Genomic DNA, 21,239 nt, shown 5'->3' with positions numbered 1-21,239 from the left:
TGACTGATGGTGTGTAGGTAAGAAAGTCAGCTTCATCGAATATCCGATGAAAAAATCCATCGGATTAGATTCCATCAGATATCCGATCGTGTGTACAGGGCATTACTGTCTACTCTAGTAGGAAGCCTATTTTCTTTGCTTTTTTTCAACTTTATTTGAAGTGTCACATAATGACACTTCATTTATGTCACTGCAGAGCAGTGTGGTGAGTTGACCTGCTGTGTGGTGACATGTGGTGCCCAAGAAGAGGACCCAATACTTCATGGGCCCAAAGAATTGGAAAAGGTAAGTTTAGAGGAAATTAAAAGCAACAACAACAGCAGGTGGGGCTACAAGAGAAGGATGAAGTCTTTAAGCTTGTGGCAGCAAGGATCTTATATTTTGCATGTAATTGAGAAGACCTAATCCATAAAATGATTCTGTCACATATGAGGTGAGATCAATATTGTGAAACAGAGCTGGGACACTGCAGAAATTCCTATTACTTTTCAATTTCTTGTTGCCATGTAAGAGTAATCAGCAATTAAATCATCAACACCTTAGCTGCATATATTGTAGGTTCCATTGAGTTGTGCCACTTGAAACTGCTTTGTGCCTGCTATCAAAGGCTTGGTTATATCTAAGTGAATACACACAGACTCAGGCTTTTTAAAAAGCACATATGTAACAGCTATATCCAAATTACTGACAGGTTTACATTACTTAAAGCACAGGAGATATTTCATGCTATTTATTTCACTGTAAAAAAAAACAGGCAGCACAACTTTGCAAATAGACAACAGCTTTGGTTTTAGCTGCAAAATCAAAATGATTTGTCTTCAGGTTTAAGTACGTGATGTTATGCTTTGAATATACTGTATGTCTCTTGGGAATGAGTGTCAATAAATTATTTGACAGAAGACAAATAATTACACATCTTTTTTATTATTATGATGATTTAATGTAGCGCTGGTCTCTTTAGATTATTACTGCTGATTTCATTTGGCAGCAGCATTTTACATTAATAGTAGATGTGCATCACATATAGTAATACATTACAGTCACTATGAAATAGTGGATCACTTATCGCTACTTGATGCTTTTAAGAGGCTCCATTATGAAGCTAGTTGCAACGCTTGAAAATACCTAAGTGGAGTAAACTGATCTAAATATGCTTAGTTATTTTATTTTTTATCTTTTGCTCTTTCAGCTTTGTTTAACCTCATACCAGTTGGCCTACGAGTGGTGGCTATTCAAGGCGTTCAAACAAAATTATACATGGCAATGAACAGTGATGGGTACTTGTACACATCAGTAAGTACTTTTTTTTATAGTTGAACTAATGTATATAATGCTCTGCATACCTGAAGAGACTGGTATGACCACCTCAATTCTTTGGAGGGGTTTTACATCTGATGAATATTTGTGGGTAATTGTAAGTTTCATTGAGATTTCCAGCTTAAGTCATCCTGTTATGTGTGTTTGACATACCCACTATGTGCGGTTGTGTTGCCATACTACAAGTGGAAGTGTGACTAGGACGTAAGTACTAGGTCGAAGCAGTCAAATTCATAACTACGGTCTATTGTACTAGACAGGTCAAAGCTGCTTCTTAGATCCAGTCTAGTATTTTATATTTGGTTCATTATGTATATTTGGTTATTTAAAACTCACATAAATGTATTTTTTTCCTTCTATTGGTTTCTAAAGATCTCTAATCTTGTAGTCTGATGTCACAACATTCCTGCTTTGGAAATGATATTGTAATGCCCACATTTTTTCTTCTTTGGCAAAGATAACCAAATCAATTATAGATGTGTTTCAGTGATGGTGAATTTCTTCTGATTCAAGAGTGATTGCTGTGCATCATAGTAGAACTAGTGTAATGCTTTGTGTTCTTTCATGGCACTCTTTAGTGCTGTAGCAGAATGGCAGAGATGGTAATTGTATTTGGACCATAGCACTGAGGATGGGTCAGTTTTGAACCTGTTTTAGGATTGCTTGTCTCATTCCTTCCTTACATCACTGTATGAGCTAGAAAGCGCAGCACTACTTATTTATTACAACAATTTTGGGTTTGATACACCTTCAGTGTTGCAGCAGTATTCCCTTCCTATCTTTCTCCTCCCCTCCTAACCCCTACCTCCCCTCCTCTTTGGTAGCGTGGTAATATCCGATCCACTATGAGCTAGAAAGGGCTATCTTGCTCCCAGGTTTGAGATATAAGATAAGATGTGATTGTGCCTTGCGCAATTCAATCACTGCAATTCTAAATACCAGTGGGAAGTGTTGCTGTGGCAGCTGTGTTTATGTAGCTGTAGCATGTTATGCAGGGCTGGCAGTGACTGTCAGGGTCCAGTGATCAGCAAGGGAGCTGCAATAACCAGCTTGTGCACTCCTTATCCCATTCCCAAATCAGAGCATTTTGGAATACTGCTCAACAGTACAAAGTAATCACAATGCTTCTGCTCTTGGAGCAGCTCTACTTCTCACTTTAGCATCAGATTAATGTGATATTGATTTGTTGCTTGCTGGTAACTTTAAAGGATAAGTTCACCTTTTGGAACACGTTACTTGTTTCACCCGTATTTAGGGTTGGACATGTAACATGCTCCAGCAGCTGCAGCCTCTACCCCTTCCTCCCCCCCTCCTGAGTGACAGCGGGCGTCCTTTCTGGGTACCACTGTCTGAAAAAAACACAGCCATGTGGGGCTCTGCTCGCCCAGTCATGTCATTCATTTGAAGAGTTCTGTGAATGGGAAACTACAAGTACAAACAGCCTCTGCAGCTGTTGTCTACTAGTGAACTTCAATGAACTACCATTGTGCTTTTGAACGGTGTGGTACTTAACCCCCTTAACGGTAAACCCGAGCGTGACTCGGGGTGGATTTTTCATGTTAGGATCGGTATCCCCGAGTCACGCTCGGGGTGGATGTGCTTACCTTCTCGCAGCATCCACAGACAGTTACTCACCTTGTCCCTGGATCCTGCGATGCCTCCCCGCTGTGTGAGCGAGCGGGACCTCCTCGCTCAATCCACAGTCTCCCCGTTTGCCGCCGATCTCCGTTCCCTGCGACGTTACGACGCACGGGGGCAGAGAACGGCGCCAAATTCAAAAGTAAACAAACACTATACATACAGTATACTGTAATCTTATAGATTACAGTACTGTATGTAAAAAATACACCCCCCCCCCCTGTCCCTAGTGGTCTGCCCAGTGCCCTACATGTACTTTTATATAATAAAAACTGTTCTTTCTGCCTGCAAACTGTAGATTGTCCAAAAGTGTCCATTTATGTCAAAAATGGTTTTAGATCAGCTAGAAAACAGCGATAATAAATTATAATCACTTGCAGAATTGTGCAAAAGCGATTTGTGGGAAAATTCGTCATAAAAAAATAAAAGTAATGACAGCGACAATTCTGCAACTGAGCAAATTTCAGTGATTTTGAGTTGATTACATTATTCAATAATTTTTATTATAATTATATTATTATTTGTTATAATTATTTATAATTATTTATTATATTATAATTTATAATTTTGTTTTAAAAAAAAATCATACCCGGGATGCCTACTAGTCTCTTGTTCGGACAGATTTAAGTGAGTTATTCCTAAAAATTACAGGCCTACAGTATAAAACGCCAAATTTCCTTGCAAAATAATTGTACCACTTTTGGTACGTAATTCCAGACAGAATCATACCGCCAGGGAGGTTAATGTCTTCCTGTCAATGTGTATTTGCCTGCAAGGTACGAGCAGACAGATACACTGACAAGTTTGCAGGAGTCCTGCATGGCATCTGCCATCTGTTGATCTCAGATGCAATGCTCTACATGCTCCAAGTTAAAAAATAAATGAACATGTTTTTACCTGCAAAAACATCTCTTTTATTTTTTTATTTTTTTTAAGGTGAACTCATACTTTAAGCAAAATATCAGATCACTAACATATGTATGTCAACCCACATCTATCTATAGAAACACTTGTACATAATGTTAGGATAGTCTTTAAATGCAAAAATAAAAAAAATGAAGGGTACAAAAAGTCGTTATCTTCCAAAACAAATTTCTAGGGGAGCCTCAGGAATTCGAATTTTCAAGCCTCACCATAACATTAATAGTGGATGTATGTATTTTCCCCTAAGATTTATACTATGGAAGCCATGATTTATGCATCTCAACCCAGTAAGAACAATCGATTTTGAAACGACTGCCAGTAAATGTAAATGAAAAACTTGAACAAATAAATAAATATGCTATAAAATACTTTCAAATAAACTTATGTGTGAATAAATTAAAATGAAAAAATGTGAAAAGTTCATAAATCATTCAGTGAAAGTTCACAAAATTCTGTATGTATGATAACCCTTTAGAATACTCCTTGAAAACCCAACCTTCCAAGTTTGGGGAGAGTAGCCAGTGCAATGATCAGTGCCAAAGCTCAAGCCCAAACCTTGAAGATGGTAATGGTGGAGTTGTAGATCATTACAGATGCTGACATTTAGAAAGCTGGTACCTACATATAAACCTAAACATAAGCTGTGGCACTTTAATGTGACTTCTAAACAATGCCACGTTTTCTTTATATTTATTGTATGCAGAAGGAGTATGACATTTCCTCTACAGTACACAGGGCTTTTTTTCAGGGGGAACTCAGTTCCACCACCTCTGGCTCAGACCCTTTGGTGCATACTCACCACAATCACTTGTGAACACACAAGTCTGGTTTCTGTGTTTACTAGTGACAGCTCTGCACTCTGTGTGTAACCCCCCCTGAACTCTGTACTCTGTATGTAATGAAATTCTGGTATTTAATGCCCCTTAAAGACCCTTCTACTGTTTGTGAAATCTGAACGGGTCATGGTTGAGTTCCTGCACCTATTTTCTGAGAAAAAAGCTCTGACAGTACATAACATTTTCTTCTTCCTAGACTCCCTCCCAGCAAAGCTATCTCTGTCCTCCTGTGATCTTTTACTAGCCCACTTCATTCTCCTTAAAATCTCTCTCTTCCCTACTCCTGCATCATATTACTTTCTACTTCATCTTGTATACCTCTATAATCAGTTTCCTGCTCTCTGTATTCTGCTTCCAACCTCTACCCTGCTCCTTCTCGACTTGAAAGTCAACATAGGTGACCTGTAACTAAGGCTTTGGAAAAGAGAGAAGAGGATGGAGCATGTCAGGGAAAATATCGTTATAAGGCGCAGGCAGAAAGAAAGTGGCTGAGGGCATGCAATATGAGAGAAAGGAAGAGGCCTAGCTCAAGGAAAGTTGAACAAGAGAGAGGTAAAATTTTGGGGGAGAACAGGACTGATAACCTAAGTAAGCAAGTAAGGGGGACCGTTAGGAGAAAATAATGATTAGTAGTATGGCATGAATAATCTTTTACGTTGTAGCAACATAACTATGATACATATTCATGCTGTCATTCCGCAGGTCCTCGCTATTTACCACTTCTAATAAAATATCAGCTCAGTTCAAGTCCTTATCTTGCTGATATGTCTCGGACTGCTCTTACAAGTACACATTCTTCTTAATCGTGATTATAGGTGTACGTGTTCTTTTGTTAGGTCATTTGAAGAGCTGTTTTTATTTTTATCATTGCATGATTTGTTAAAATGTAACAATTACCAGTCCTTCTACCTTGTTCATTAGAAACAGCAATTGACAGTAATCTTACTCTTGCAATCTGACCAGCAGTTAAGTGGAAGCTGGCGCAATCAATAGCTGTGTTATGACTTTCCCTCATACTGTGACAGCTTATTATAGGCTTCTCTGCTCCTGTTTCACTTTGGCTACCCATGACTCATACACACATTTTTTTTGTGTGTGTTTTTTTTCTCTGTTTTTGCTTTTTAATCATAATATGTATTTCCAATAAACTAAAAAAAAATACAATGTATGGACCTATAGGTATATGCAAAATTCCCATTAAGACTATAGGTATATTCCAAACAACTGCTAAACAGTATTCTGAAACTATGCTCTGAGTAAATATTTGTAATTCTTCTTTTTATTAAATGCTTATCACCTGCAAACCAGATGAAATATAAAATTGGGCTTAGAAGTGTCTGATCCAGCTGCCCAAATGACAGTGAAGGGATAGGCAGAAGTGATAGATAATACATAATATCTGAAGTTCCTCCTGGTAGTGCCAATGGGAGTGGCTGGGAAGAGATTAGGCATCTTCAAAGTTCACAGACAGGAAACTTTTGGAGGCAGAGTTGCCAATCCAGATACATAATTCTAACCACATGGTGATCCTGTTAAGGAGCAGCCATTTCCCAGTACATGGATGGTAACTCACTAAATACGTTCAGCTTCAATCTATAGAAATAGCATGTGCCACATAGGTCAGGTAATGCCTTCTTCTATATAACACAAGTTTATTGCTAAATGAAAGAGTCTGTTTAAAAACGTGAGACATATGGCCCCATACACACAAGCAGAATTTCTGCCAGCTAAAGTCTGATGTGAGCTTTTCATTGAAAATTCCTACTGTGTGTATGCTCCATCAGACTTTTGCTGTCGGAATTTCCGCAAGCAAAGGTTTGAGAGCAGGTTCTCAATTATCAGAAAATCAGTTAGTCTGTATGGAAAAAAAACATGCATGCTCGAAAACAATTCGACGCATGCTCGGAAGCATTGAACTTCTTTTTCTCGCCTTGTCTTAGTGTTGTACGTCACCGTGTTCTTAACGCTCAAAAGTTCAGAGAACTTTTGTGTGACCGTGTGTATTCAAGCCCAAGCTTGAGCGGAATTCCGTCGGAAAAAAACATCCAACTTTTTTCCGACGGAAATTCCACTCATGTGTACAGGGCCTTAGTGGTCATTTATACTTGGGTAACCAAAGTTCACAGAGAGCTTATCAGGTAATAGCATACAGTAGAGTCCACATATTACATAGCACTTATTGAGTATACAGTACAGACCAGAAGTTTGGACACACCTTCTCATTCAAAGAGTTGTCTTTATTTTCATGACTATGAAAATTGTAGATTCACACTGAAGGCATCAAAACTATGAATTAACACATGTGGAATTATACATAACAAAAAAGTGTGAAACAACTGAAAATATATTTCATATTCTAGGTTCTTCAAAGTAGCCACCTTTTGCTTTGATTACTGCTTTGCACACTCTTGGCATTCTCAAGAGGTAATCATCTGGCGCAGCACCCTATCACTCTCCTTCTTGGTCAAATAGCCCTTACACAGCCTGGAGGTGTGTTTGGGGTCATTGTCCTGTTGAAAAATAAATGATGGTCCAACTAAACGCAAACCGGATGGAATAGCATGCCGCTGCAAGATGCTGTGGTAGCCATGCTGGTTCAGTATGCCTTCAATTTTGATTAAATCCCCAACAGTGTCACCAGCAAAGCACCCCCACCCCATCACACCTCCTCCTCCATGCTTCACGGTGGGAATCAGGCATGTAGAGTCCATCCGTTCACCTTTTCTGCGTCGCACAAAGACACAGAGGTTGGAACCAAAGATCTCAAGTTTGGACTCATCAGACCAAAGCACAGATTTCCACTGGTCTAATGTTCATTCCTTGTGTTATTTAGCCCAAAGAAGTTTCTTCTGCTTGTTGCCTTTCTTTAGCAGTGGTTTCCTAGCAGATATTCTACCATGAAGGCCTGATTCACACAGTCTCCTCTTACCAGTTCTAGAGATGTGTCTGCTGCAAAAGGTGGCTACTTTGAAGAACCTAGAATATGAAATATATTTTCAGTTGTTTCACACTTTTTTGTTATGTATAATTCCACATGTGTTAATTCATAGTTTTGATGCCTTCAGTGTGAATCTACAATTTTCATAGTCATGAAAATAAAGAAAACTCTTTGAATGAGAAGGTGTGTCCAAACTTTTGGTCTGTACTGTATACTGTAGCTTTGTCTTGTCAGTCCCAGCCTCACCAGAAGAGCTCACAATCTAATATTCTAACTACACTGATTACACACTCTGACCAGTTTGGGAGGAATCGAATTAACCTACCAGTATGTGTTTGGATTTTGGGAGAAAATACAGGGAGAATATACAGTACATACTCAATGTGATTTTTTTTGTAAAGGGCAGAATTCAAACCCAGGGCACAGAACTACAGGAAAACACAGCAATATCTGGTTAAACAATGTGCTGGCCTATCAGTAAATCTAATGATACAGTTTTCACCATCACATTTTCATATACTACTTGCTGTAGTTTACCTTGGTTTCTAGAAAGCACACATTCCAAAGATGAATAACACCACCTTGAAAACACCAGGAAAATGCAGCATTTATAATTTTCACATTTTAAGTAATTATTGTGAATTTTACCCAAAAGTACATTTTGTTTTGTCTTTTATATTTTTTACTTGTATAATGTTTTCATAACTAGATAAAGATTTACCTTATATTAGGCAATGCAGCCAAACAGCTACTAATAACAAACTAGCACATGATGGTTACACATAGGGTGGCCTCAAAGACCATCAATGGGAGGATTGAACAGTAAGAAAAATAAGTGCTCATTTGCGCTTGCATCTGGGGAGAGGTAAAAAAATGGGGCATTGTGGCAACTGCTCTGCTAACGCATGTAGTGAATATGGATGCAGTGTGGTGGTGTGACATTTACAAAGTTAAAACAGCCAGATAGCAGGCGACATAATGCTTCCTCACTACCTGAAAAATGCCTCTAAAAGCAATCCACTGCGGATTGCTTTTCAGAGGGGCTGCAAAGTCTGCAGCGTGTGTAAATTTAGCCTGTGCAGCACCACATAAAGCCTAACCCCAACTTATAAAAAATAATAAGTGCGTTGGCCAATACCTGTATGCAATTTTGCTTTCGCTGCAATATTTATCTTCTATGCTAAGGTGCCCTACACAAGAACTGTCCATTCTCCAGTGCTGGTTGTTTTCAGGTGGAATTTTTCTCTTTCGATGAGCCCAAGCTATCATAAACACCTCTGAGGGTGCTGCAGAGAATAGCGCTCATTTCACAATGTAGCATTTTGAAACGCTCACTGCTGGAGGCAGTAAAGGGATCACTTGAGAAAACTATGGGCTAATGTATTAGGGTACCACATCCAAGATATTGACAAAATTATAGTAAATAATAGCAGACTTTTTTAGGTACCCCAATGCGGTGTGCCGGAAAAACGTGTGCCTTTTTTTGGTGCGTTTTAGGTTCGATTTCAGACCAAAATTCGGGCTGAAATCGGACCTGAACCGGTGAACCAGCACGCACCAGACCCCTGCTGTGCGCCGCTTGCGGGGGCGGGGTGAACCCGGCCTTAAAGGTGGGTTGGAGCAGAGCTGACTGCTGTGGTAGAATGAGTTAGTCATTGGGGTCAATAATGCAGCCTTTTTCAACCAGTGTGCCTTTAGGTTTTAAGGGAGTGCCCTAACAAAATACCTGAAAATTGCCCAAAAAATGTATCCAAACTTGCAGGCAGATCAAACTTTCTCAATTCACATTCACCTGCATAGAAAGGTACAGTAATTACTTTAAGACAGAGAATTTCCCATCTGCTGTACTGTGACAGGAGAGAATTCACAGCTCTCAATTTTCCCATTAGACATATCCAGTCAAAAGCATTTGAGTGAAAATGGAATTTCTGGACTTGTCTTGTGACTTTTCATTAGAGTTCTATTTTTTGGGGGAGCTTATATAGCAGTTTTTTTTTATGCAACCCATTTAACAAATAGCCACTGCAGCGGATTTTTAAAATACTATATATTAGTCCTGGAAGTGTTTATTTGTATGCACAATAAGTGCAAAGTTTACTTACAGAAAGTCAGTGTCCCCAAACAGATTTACATTTAATAAGGGTTGTGCCCTCTATCTTTTTCACCCAACCTCAACCCCATTAATGATGCATGGCCTGCAATATACACCCACATTATATATATGTATTTGATTAATTAATGCAATAGTAGTACTTTGGAGATATAGTAGAAGGTAGAGTCACACAATGGTTCTGAACTCCAGAACCTCAGAACTCCAGTATTGACCTGATACAGTAGCTTTCAGCCACAAGATTCTTGTACTGTTAGTGGAGGTTAACGACACTGAATAAAGTGAAAAGAAACAGTCCTCCAAGGTTCAGTGTTGGGACCCTTACTTTTTAATATCTTTTATAAACGATATTGGGTATGGGATCAAAAGTAACATTTCTGTCTTTGTAGATGACACCAAGCTTTGCAGTGGAATAACGTCCTTACAGGATGTCTCCAATTTGCAAGCCGACCTCAATGCTCTGTCTAATTGGGCATCTAAGTGGCAGATGAGGTTTAATGTTGATAAATGTATAGTTATGTACTTGGGGGCTAAGAATATGCATGCATCATACAGACTAGGGGGAGTACAACTGGGGGAATCCATAGTGGAGAAGGATCTGGGGGTTTTGGTAGATCATAAGCTCAATAATGGCATGCAATGCCAAGCTGCGGTTTCCAAAGCGAGCAAAGTCCTTTCTTGTATTAAGAGAGGTATGGACTCCAGAGACAGAGATATAATTTTGCCCCTGTACAAATCATTAGTAAGACCTCATCTGGAATATGCAGTTCAGTTTTGGGCTCCAGTTCTCAAAAAGGATATCGGAGAACTGGAGAAAGTGCAGAGATGGGCAACCAAACTGATAAGAGGCATGGAGGAGCTCAGCTATGAGGAAAGATTAGAGGAACTGAATTTATTCACTCTTGAGAAGAGGAGAATAAGGGGGGATATGATCAACATGTACAAATATATAAGGGGTCTATATAGTGAACTTGGTGTTAAGTTAATCACTTTATGGTCAACACAAAAGACAAGGGGGCACTCTAGAGGAAAAAAGATTTCATCTCCAAATACGGAAAGGTTTCTTCACAGTAAGAGCTGTGAAAATGTGGAATAGACTCCAGAGGTGGTTCTGGCCAGCTCAGTAGATTGCTTTAAGAAAGGTCTGAATACTTTCCTAAATGTACATAATATAACTGAGTACTAACATTTATAGGTAAAGTTGATCCAGGGTAAATCCGATTGCCTCTCGGGAGATCAGCAAGGAATTTTTTCCCCTGCTGTAGCAAATTGGATCATGCAATGCTGTTTTTTTTTTCCTCTGGATCAACTGTGGGTATAGAATTGGGTATATGGGATTGAACGATAATTTTTTTTTTTTTTTTTTATGGTTGAACTGGATGGTCTTTTTTCAACCTGACTAACTATGTAACTATGGATTATCAAAAATAACTATTGTTTGTATTGCTAATAAATGCTGGTGTTAGTAAATGAAAGTAAATGCTGTGAATATAGAGCTCCTTTAATACAAAACCCCACAATATTTAATCCTACTAGCTAGCAAATATGACCTAACTGTGGATATGTGGAAATCACCTGCCAGGGCACATGTGCAAACAATGGTCTTGCGGTATGGGTGGTACCATCCCGCTTGGATATACACTATATTGTCAAAAGTATTGGGATACCTGCCTTAACACCCACATAAACTTTAATGGCATTCCAGTCTTAGTCCGTAGGGTTCAATTTTTGGGTTCACCCTTTGCAGCTATAACAGTTTCAACTATTCTAGGAAGTCTGAAAATACATGAATGACTGTGTTTGGGGTGGAGGGCAAGCCGGTCACGTCCCTCCACCCCAAACTAACTCATCCATGTCTTTATGAAACTTGCTTTGTGCACTGTTCCATATTATTTGGTGGAGGGGGGATTATTATGTGGGGTTGTTTTTCAAGGGGTGGGCTTTGACCCCTTAGTTCCAGTGAAGGGAACTCTTATGCCTTGTACACACGGTCAGACTTTTGACCATGCAAAAGTCCACCGTGAGTCCGTCGAAGTCTGACGGAAAGATAAAGAACAGGTTCTCTATCTAAGGTCCGTCGGACTTCTGACAAAAAAGTCAGATGGAGGCTACACACATCCGGACTTTCTGAGGAAAAAAGCCTGTCTGACTTTTTTTCTCGGAAAGTCCGGCCATGTGTACGAGGCATTAAGGTGTCAGCATACTAAGACATTTTGGACAATTTCATGCTCCAAACTTTGTGGGAACAATTTGGGGATGTCCCCTTCCTATTCCAACATGACTGTGTTCCAGTAGACAAAGCAAGGTCCATAAAGAGTCCTGACCTCCACCCGATTGAACACCTTTGGGGTGAATTAGAGCGGAGACTGGGAGTCAGGCCTTCTGGTCCAACGTGCCTGACCTCACAAATGTGCTTCTGGAAGAATGGTAAAACATTCCCATAGACCCACTCCTAAACCTTGTGGACAGCCTTCCCAGAAAATTTGAAGCTGGTATAGCTGCAAAGGGTGAGCCAACTCAATATTGAACCATGTGGACTAAGTCTGAGATGCTATTAAAGTTCATGTGCCTATAAAGGCAGGTGTTCCAATACTTTTGACAATATAGTGCATAAAGTAAAGAGTGCACTGAATTTTTTGGAGGTTACTCACAACTTATGAGAGACCCAGACTTGCACAGAGCTAGGGTATCTTTTGTATATGTATCAAATGCAGAAAAATAAATGACCATTCAATCAAACTAAAGGATTGAAGCTGTTAATATGCATTACCATAAATGTTCACTCATGTTGAATTCTCTTTCTCTCAAAAATCTTTCTACACAAAGGAGAAGAAAAAAATATATTCTATTTTGCATCATGATTGCTCCTTTTCAAAGCATATGATGCATTCATCTGAAAGATATTATTCTTTCACTAAAACTTTTGTTCTATCAAACAATTGCTTGTATGATCAGAATTATATCCAATAATGGAAATAGGAAGGGCTGAGTCAACCAGTGGAAGGGAACCATTACTGGTATATGCCCAAAAAAGATAACCAGTTCATAATTAAGACTACCAGTGTTCACCTCTGAATTCAATTTTGTTGATTTTGTTTGTTATTTTCCCTGATGGACATTGTGTCCTGGACACAGATTGTGCTGTCGTTGGCCCTAACTGAGGTATAAATGTCTTGATGTGGTTCCAACTCATGCTAATTTTCTGTTGCTCTCAGCCTTTCTCTGGAAACAAGAACAAGCCATTTATTTTTCTGTCCATGTGCAGTTGACAAAATGATTCCAATTACATTTTGATATGGTTATACTTTTAAGAAGCTACAACCACAAACAGGAATCTGAGATAAATAGAGGAAAAAAGGTTTTTCTGATTGCACCCTATAAATGTGATTACCTACACCCAGAGCTTTTTTTCTCAGAAAATAGGTGCAGGAACTCAACCATGACCCCGTTCAGATTTCACAAACAGTAGGAGGGTCTTAAAGGGGCATTAAATACCAGGATTGCATTACATATAGAGTGTAGAGTTCAGGGGGTTACACACAGAGTGCAGAGCTGTCACTTGTAAACACAGAAACCAGACTTCTGCGTTTACAAGTGATTGCGGTGAGCAGGCAACAAAGGGTCTGAGCCAGAGGTGGTGGAACTGAGTTCCCCCAAGTTTCCCCTGAAAAAAAGCCCTGCCTACACCTAGCGCAAAAGCCAAACAATCTGGGAGCAGTGGAATATAAATACAAAGGGTCAGATCCACAAAGAAGTTACGTCGGCGTATCTATTGATACGCCGCGTAACTTCTAGGATGCGCCGGCGTATCTTTTTTCTGTATCCAGAAAGCAAGATACACCGGATTTTTGCTTAGATACGACTGACGTAAGTCTCTTACGCCGTCGTATATTAGTTGCATATTTACGCTGGTCACTAGGTGGCGCTTCCGTAGATTTACGCATTGAATATGCAAATTAGGTAGATACGCTGATTCACAAACGTACGTGCGCCTGGCGTATCTATATGCGTCGTTTGCGTAAGGCGTCGGAGCGGCGTAAAGTTACCCCTGCTATATGAGGCGTAGCCAATGTTAAGTATGGACGTCAGGACAGCATCAAATTTTCCGTCGTTTGCGTAAAACGTTTGCGAATAGGGCTTTGCGTAAGTTTCATTCACGTTGTCTAGGCATTGAGCGGGCGTAATTTAATTACAAAATTTGACGTGATACTGAGCATGCGCGCGCATGCGCCGTTCGAAAAAAGCATCATGGGGTGGTCATGCTTAGTTTACATAAAACACGCCCCCCTGTTCCTCATTTGATTTAGGCGCGCTTACGCCGGCACATTTATGCTACGCCTCCGTAACTTTAGACGCAAGTGCTTTGTGAATACAGCACTTGCCTCTATAAGTTGCGTCGGCGTAGCGTAACTACGATACGCTACGCCCGCCTACATTTACGCCGCTGACTGTGGATCTGGCCCAAATATTCCACGTCCACGTTTTTCAGGAGAATCTAAATATAGATCTCAGTTTAAACCTAAATCAAATGTTTAATGCCTAATTCTGTAGCCAGAATGGTGTATTCCAGTGTTAATATACTTTCTGCACTGTATGAAACCATTTCCCAGGCACCCACAATGCTCTAATGAGTTATGATAATTGATGTTCTTGTACTAGCTGAGACACGCACTGTAGCGGGTTTTATCTCTCTCTCCAAGATCCTTATTAACTGCATGAAGCTCAGCCAAATGTAGAGACAGGTTCATTTGAAACAGCATTTTAAATGTGCGCACTTTGGAAATGTTTGCATTTTATTGCTATTCTACACAGTGTAAATTCTTAATAAAGATTACTTAGCATCTGTAGGTTCTCTAGAGGCTGTTTGAGGATTTACACGATTTTAAGAGAGTCATTTTTTATTCTGTTTTATGGGGGGGTTTTTTTTCACTTTGTCTTACATAATAGAACTAGAGTGTCCTTGTTCCTTTCTTATGCCTCGTACACACCACCGCTTTTCCCAATGAGAAAACTGCCATTTTTTAGATTGGTCAGGAAAACCAATGTTTGTATGCTCCATAGTGCTTTTTAAGCAGCTTTCGAGACGAGAAAACTACCCGCAAAAACACATGCATGCTCAGAATCAAGTATGAGGTAAAACTAGCATTCGTAATGGAGATAGCACATTCGTCACGCTGTAACGGACTGAAAAGCACGAAGACTGAAAAGCGTGAATTGTCTCTCACCAAAAAAGCAGCCCCAAGGGTGGCGCCATTTGAATGGAACATCCCCTTTATAGTCCCGTTGTACATGTCGGACCGTGTGAAAGAGGCCAAATTCTGAACACAGCTACATCCCCAGTTATAAGAGGGTGTGCACAATTTTGCAACAATATAATTTTATTTTTTTATTTTTACTTCCTCCCCCTAAATGATTTCAGGTTTTTTTTCAATTGAGTTGTACAGTTTATAGGTCACATTAAAGGTAGAAAAAGTTCTGAAATTACTAATCTATGTCTCATTTTCTTACATCACAAAAACTTGACGTTTTAACAGGGGTGTTTAGACTTTTTATATCCTTGTCATACATACAGATCTAAATATATTTAAACAAATATGTTTTATCCATTGTTTCAAATAGGAATATAAATGTTTTGCTGTGAACAGGGGAAATCTGAGACTATGCTTTTCAAATGTCATGCAGCTTCTTCATCAGGGCTATAAAATAAAACAAGACTTTTATGTATACAAATCAACATACAGTATGCCGACAACCAGTGTGTCATTTAAATTATATCAGTGAAGCTATGTACATTATTTATGGTTGTAATAGACATTTAGTAACACTAATCACACAAAAGAGCAAATACATTTGATGATAAGTTATATATATATATATATCTTATAAGTTAACTATTAAAAGCAATGTACTTGTCTGACATGGGTTTGAAAAAACAAATGAGAGTGAAAACAAAATAAACAAATGTTGGAAATGTAGAAATGTGATACAACAAATAGATTTGCAGAGTGCTGTCATTAAAATGTGACATAAAATACTCCCAGCAGATAAAACAAAGCAACAAATGCCAATTACCTAGTGCGTAATAGATACTGCGCTGAACATGCAGAATCTCGTTGGTATTTGTGCCTGTTCACATTTCAACACCCAGTCACTTTAAGCTCAATGCTCTGCGCTCAAAGAAGTACAAAAGCTATTTTTTTTTTTTTTTTTTTACCATTATCAGGTGGTTTTGCCCCTGTAGACTTAAATCACAATGCCTATAAAATAATGCTTGAAAATCACTAGAAATGTGCTCTGCTCAGGTGTGATTGCAGGCTCAAGGACAAAAAAATTAAGAAATGGCAGTGATGGTAGAATGATAGAACATCAAAACTAAGGAAAGCAGGTCTAAAATTACACGTAGTCACGTATGAAATTAACTCGTGCCTTGCCCATGCAGGGCAAAACTACAGGTTCACTTTAAATCCAGCTCATGCAGCAGTTTATACTCACCATCCCTTTGCATTCACAATAATAATTTCCTGCTGGACATGAGGAAATTAAGTCTCCAAGTTGATTCTAGTCGGAGATTACACATGGAGGGACACGAGTCCTATCCCATCTCCAAGTGATGGAAGCAGTGGTTGAATATTCACTATTCAATGCCAAACACCAACACTGTCATCTGGGAGGAAGGGGAGTTAAAGTGGAACTTTACCTAAAACAGTTTGATAATAATCAAAGTTAACAAAAGAACGTAGATTCCAAATAAATAATTATGCTACCAAAATTAGTGTGTGTTGTAAATTGCCTCCACTATTGCTCTTGTTTCTTCTTGCTGGAGGCCTCCATTTTGTTGAAGCACAGAGCAGTCACTTCCTTATTAGACTTTCTCCCCCTCTCTATGGTCCCAAAAATATGTCTCTTTCTGTAATTAAGATATGTACATTTCCAGCTTTGATTGTATGTCTTAGCTCCGTTAAGTCGGTCATACACAAAGTGAATTTATTTTCCTGCAACCCGTTAATTTGTTTGATTACCCCATCAACAAACAGTCTTGATGCTGGAATCCTGGAATCCCTCCTGCTGAGCCATTGTCTTCTCCTGGCGGGTGGGGGGGCAGAAGAGGACTTTCCAGTGCAGTGGGATTATTGGTGCCCCCCAAGCCACACTGCTCCACCAGGGTTTCATTTTATGATGCTTATCAATTTAACTTGCTTTGGTTCATCAGTAACACCTGGAGAGATTATCTTCATTAACCTACTGCACGTTGAAACCTGTATTGGGCCATTTGTGTTCTCTGCCAGTGTTATGCCTGTCTAGTGTTACCCATCGAGCGCTGACATTCCTTGTTTCGTTTTGCTGCTATCCATATCCTCCAGTTATGGTCACTGTTCAGCTGCACTGGATTTAGCAGATACTCACCTAATTGCTACTGATTCATTATTTTTATTTTATTTTTATATATTTCTTTACATGATCTTCAGTTGAGCGCTGGTGATACCTGTGTTATAGCTGGTTGTACCCAAGTTGACCAATCAACTTGGTACATTCAGTCTGCCCATACATGGTTCGAATCTCAGCCGGTTCATTCTGAACGAGCTGAGATTCGAACCACGTATGGCCTGCCTTAGAGAGGAAGACTGACAGAAGTTTCACAGTGCTGAAGTTCGCAGGCTGCTGATGAGGGGAATGAATAATCAGAGAAATAAGACACTATCTGTAAGTTTAACTTTTTTTTTTTACTTTTGTGTTTTCCTGGCAGCAGTTTTTCCGGTTACCTCTCCTGCTTTCCTTTTATCCCTCCCTAATCTATGTTCCCTCAGCACAGTCTTTGCCATTCCTGTTGCTTTTTTCCCTCCTTAGCAACAGTAAATTTTAAGCTGTCAGCTGATTGGCATCTAATGGCTCAGATTTTAGGCACAGTGCTGAAAATAGAGAGCAGATCAGGGTGAGGCAGTGCATTGCTGTTTTTTATACAGTATAAGCACCTATTTTTAATGTTTTACATAGCTGTACCGGCAAAAGGGGCCAGCCTGAAGTGATCTGTCGGGACTTTGTTTTCTGCTTAAGGTCCACCTCAAAAAAAATATTAAACGCCAGCAGCTGCAAATACTGCAGCTGCTGACTTTCAATAAATAGACACTTACCTGTCCATGGTACCTGTAATGTCAGCAGCTGAAGTCAACTCTTGGCTTCCCGCCGCCATTCTCAGTGAGGGAATCAGGAAGTCAAGCATTGCGGCTTCACTGCCCGGTTCCCTACTGCACATGCGCGAGTCGCGCAGTGCGTCCTCACTGTTTCCGTGCTGTGTTCTGGGACCTGTGTGTTTCCCAGAAGATTGGGGGGGTGGCTAACCCTAGAAGTGGATGCAAATACCTGTATAATACAGGTATCGGCACACCCCTCCCCCCTGAAAGGTGCCAAATGTGACACCGGAAGGGAGGGGGGGGTTCCAAAAAGCAGAGGTTCACTTTTTGTATGGACCTCCGCTTTACATTCCACCTTAATGACATTCTCGCCTATACCTAGAGGCATCAGGTATTTATCTTAACTTCTGGCAGCCATCAGATTGGTGAGGGAGTGATGGGAAAGTGTCTGCCCTGTATGGGCAATATGCAGGCTTACTTAAAGGGTGGCAGTAAAAAAAATAAAAAGAAACCAGTGTTGTTAAAGTGACAACTAACTCTATGTTTATTCTCTCTCTTGCTAACCCCTGAGATGGACTGGGAACTGTGGAATATGAACTATGACATTTGTAGTGTGCATAGTGCAGTGCACATGAGCGCAACTAATGTGCACTGCTCATTCCAAATGCAGCACTACTGTTGTTTTCCTTGACCCTCTGAAGACCCTCACCTCAGCCCCTCTGACACACCAGGTTGTGTGAACAAACATGCAATATCACAGGAAATCACTGAAAGTAACACTTAGTACTCAAAATGAGTGCCATATCAAAGAAAACAGACACCAAATCATGTAGTAAAGCAAATCGAATATGTTGTCACCCAATTTGGTTGGTAAGGCAAGCATAAAATGAATTAACAATAGTAAAAAGACAAAGTGATTAACAGTAAGGACTAGGCATAAGATGACATTTGACATCCAGATCAGTTTAACAGATAAACAGCAGCAAGTACACCTCAAGTGCAGCAGTGAGCTGTAGCAAAGTATAATCTACAGAGTGCTGGAACTATACTACCAGAGTGCATTAATGGCAGCGATGCTAGTCCTAGACTGCCTGGGTATGTAATATCCCAAAAAAAGGAGGATGGCAGCAGGGGAGACTGAGGAACAAAGGGGGGTTGCAATGATTACGGGTGGGGCAGTCCTTTGGGATGTTCTTCTGCTATTATTGGGCCCTTTAAAAGTGTCTTTGTACTTAACGACCGCTCCAGTAAAGCTGCATGCTGTATATATATGGTATGGTTTCTGTACAGGTGAAAGGGAGAGGTGGTTCAGGTGTGGTAAAGGTTCAATATAATGCGGTATAGGGTTGGTATAAGTATGCAGTCTAGGTTTGGAGTAAGCCTGATATAGAGTGCAGTATGGATTAGGTACACTTGGTGTCCTGTTCTGAGTGCTCTCACTCCTTGCTAGCAGTATCAGCAATCTACAAATAGCCCTCTCACCATTCCCCAGAATGCTACGGTGACTTCTCACTGTAGAAGGGGGCCCCTTCGACCTCTTCCCAAAAAGAGATTTGATAGGCGGGAAGCCCAGGCAGGTGTTTTCAGACTATAAAAGGGTGAGACTTCCAGCTTTCAGCTAGTTTGTGTTTCCTTGGAACACCCAGATTTCTCAGCAATACTCTGTCTCAATGCTGCAAGTCTTGTATTCATACTTTAAGGTCAAAGTCCTTTTTTAAAGACCTTGGGCATTAAAGGCCCTCAGAGCTTTTTCATATGCTATTTTTCAAATTCTTTCTTAAATGATATACATATCTTCATTGAGATGTTATCAACATTTGATCTAAGGAAGTGCAAAAAGGGCCAGATCAACAGATAGTTGAGCTTCCCTCTCAAACATCAGCAGCTGCGGTGAATAGCCCATAGCCTATTTTCAGTGCTATTATAAGTATGTACTACAGGTGCAATGAGTTTGCTCCACTGCTGTTTCTTTCTGCCTAGGTTCACACTGCTGCGAATTCAAAATCGCGGTAAAATGCGCGATTTTACCGCGATTTCGCGGCCACGATTTTGCCGCAATTTAATGTAAATCGCGGCCCGAAATCGCAAAAAGTAGTACAGGAACTACTTTTTGAAATCGCAGATGCGGCGTCGCACTGATTAGGACAGTGCCATTGCCGACAATTGCCGCCGATTTGAGATGCGATTTGACATGTCAAATCGCATCTCAAATCGTTCCAAATCGTACCCAGTGTGAACCAGGGCTTCAGCTGAGAAAATCCCAAGCATGTGTAGAAGAGTGTGATTGGATCATTCCAGCTAGGAGTCCTATTGAGCATGATGAGGGGGTTGTTCTGGATTTCTGAATACCCAGCAGATTTTACAGTCTTTTGATGAGCTTAGTCTTAAAGTCTCTTTCCTGATCTGAATGGATATACTGAGGCAGGCCGTAGTGGACAAAGAACTTTTCCACAATAACTTTGGCTACAGTTGAGGCTTATTGGTCTTTACTGGGAAAGCTGTGGCTTACCTTCTAAAGTAGTTGGCTACTTCCAGGATATTTCCTTGCCCACTTGAGTCAGGCTCCCCTTGACACAGGGCTTGTATTTCTTCTGGAATTAGTTATGTCCAGCTGTCTGTGGGGACATCTGAGCCATAAGGCCTTATGGAGAAAAACTTCAGGCTGAATCAGAACTCAGACAAAGCAGCCAACCAGTGGTGCCCAGTAGCATCTAGTTTAGCCTGGTGTGTACATCAGTTAGCATTTAGATCAGACACCGTCTTTCTGTTAGGGCATTGTGCCCTGAAATATCCAGCTTCCCCGCAATGATAACATCATCTTCCTGGGAGTAATAATATATGCCATTACACCAGTCCCAGTGTCACTAGACAAGTGTCTTCCAGCAATAGTTTACCTGATCACTGTCACACCAGAGCCAGTGTTACCAGAGCAGTTCAGCCATCAACAATGTTGCTGATCGCCGCCAGATCAGTTTCAGGGTTGCCAGACCAGTGTAAGCCATCAACAGTTTTCCTGATCACTGCCACACCAGTGCCAGTATCACCAGATTCAGTGCCAGTCCCAAATCACCACCACATCAGTACAGTTTTACCAGAGACACTGCAGCCAGTAACAGTGTTCCTGATCACCACTACTGCAGTGTTGCCTCTGCCGTCTGCCTGTACTGACCCTAGCCTATTTATTGACCATGTTTCTGTATGCTGTCTGGACTAAGCCTTTGCCTGTTTACTAAGCATGTCTCTGCCTGCTGCCTAGGGTGACCACATTTCCAAACTACCATTCAGGGATACCCTCCCTTCCCAAAAAACAGATTGTGCTATAACGAATCACAGCAGAGTCATTGGAC

General features: G+C 40.3%; 1 protein-coding gene across 6 annotated transcripts in view; it reads left to right on the top strand.

Moving 5' to 3' along the window:
- FGF13 (fibroblast growth factor 13) overlaps positions 1-21,239 on the top strand; it is a 497,159-nt gene that overhangs the window by 401,112 nt on the left and 74,808 nt on the right. For all 6 annotated transcript variants that reach the window (XM_040323770.1, XM_040323769.1, XM_040323774.1 and 3 more), the window contains one exon: positions 1,190-1,293. In XM_040323770.1, coding sequence (XP_040179704.1) covers positions 1,190-1,293 — 104 coding nt within the window. The remainder of the gene's footprint in view (positions 1-1,189; positions 1,294-21,239) is intronic.

The sequence above is a fragment of the Rana temporaria genome, chromosome 9, assembly GCF_905171775.1.
Source record: "Rana temporaria chromosome 9, aRanTem1.1, whole genome shotgun sequence".
Taxonomy (NCBI): Eukaryota; Metazoa; Chordata; class Amphibia; order Anura; family Ranidae; genus Rana; species Rana temporaria.
Note: the sequence above shows the minus strand (reverse complement) of the source record. Positions and strands in the feature narration are given on the sequence as shown.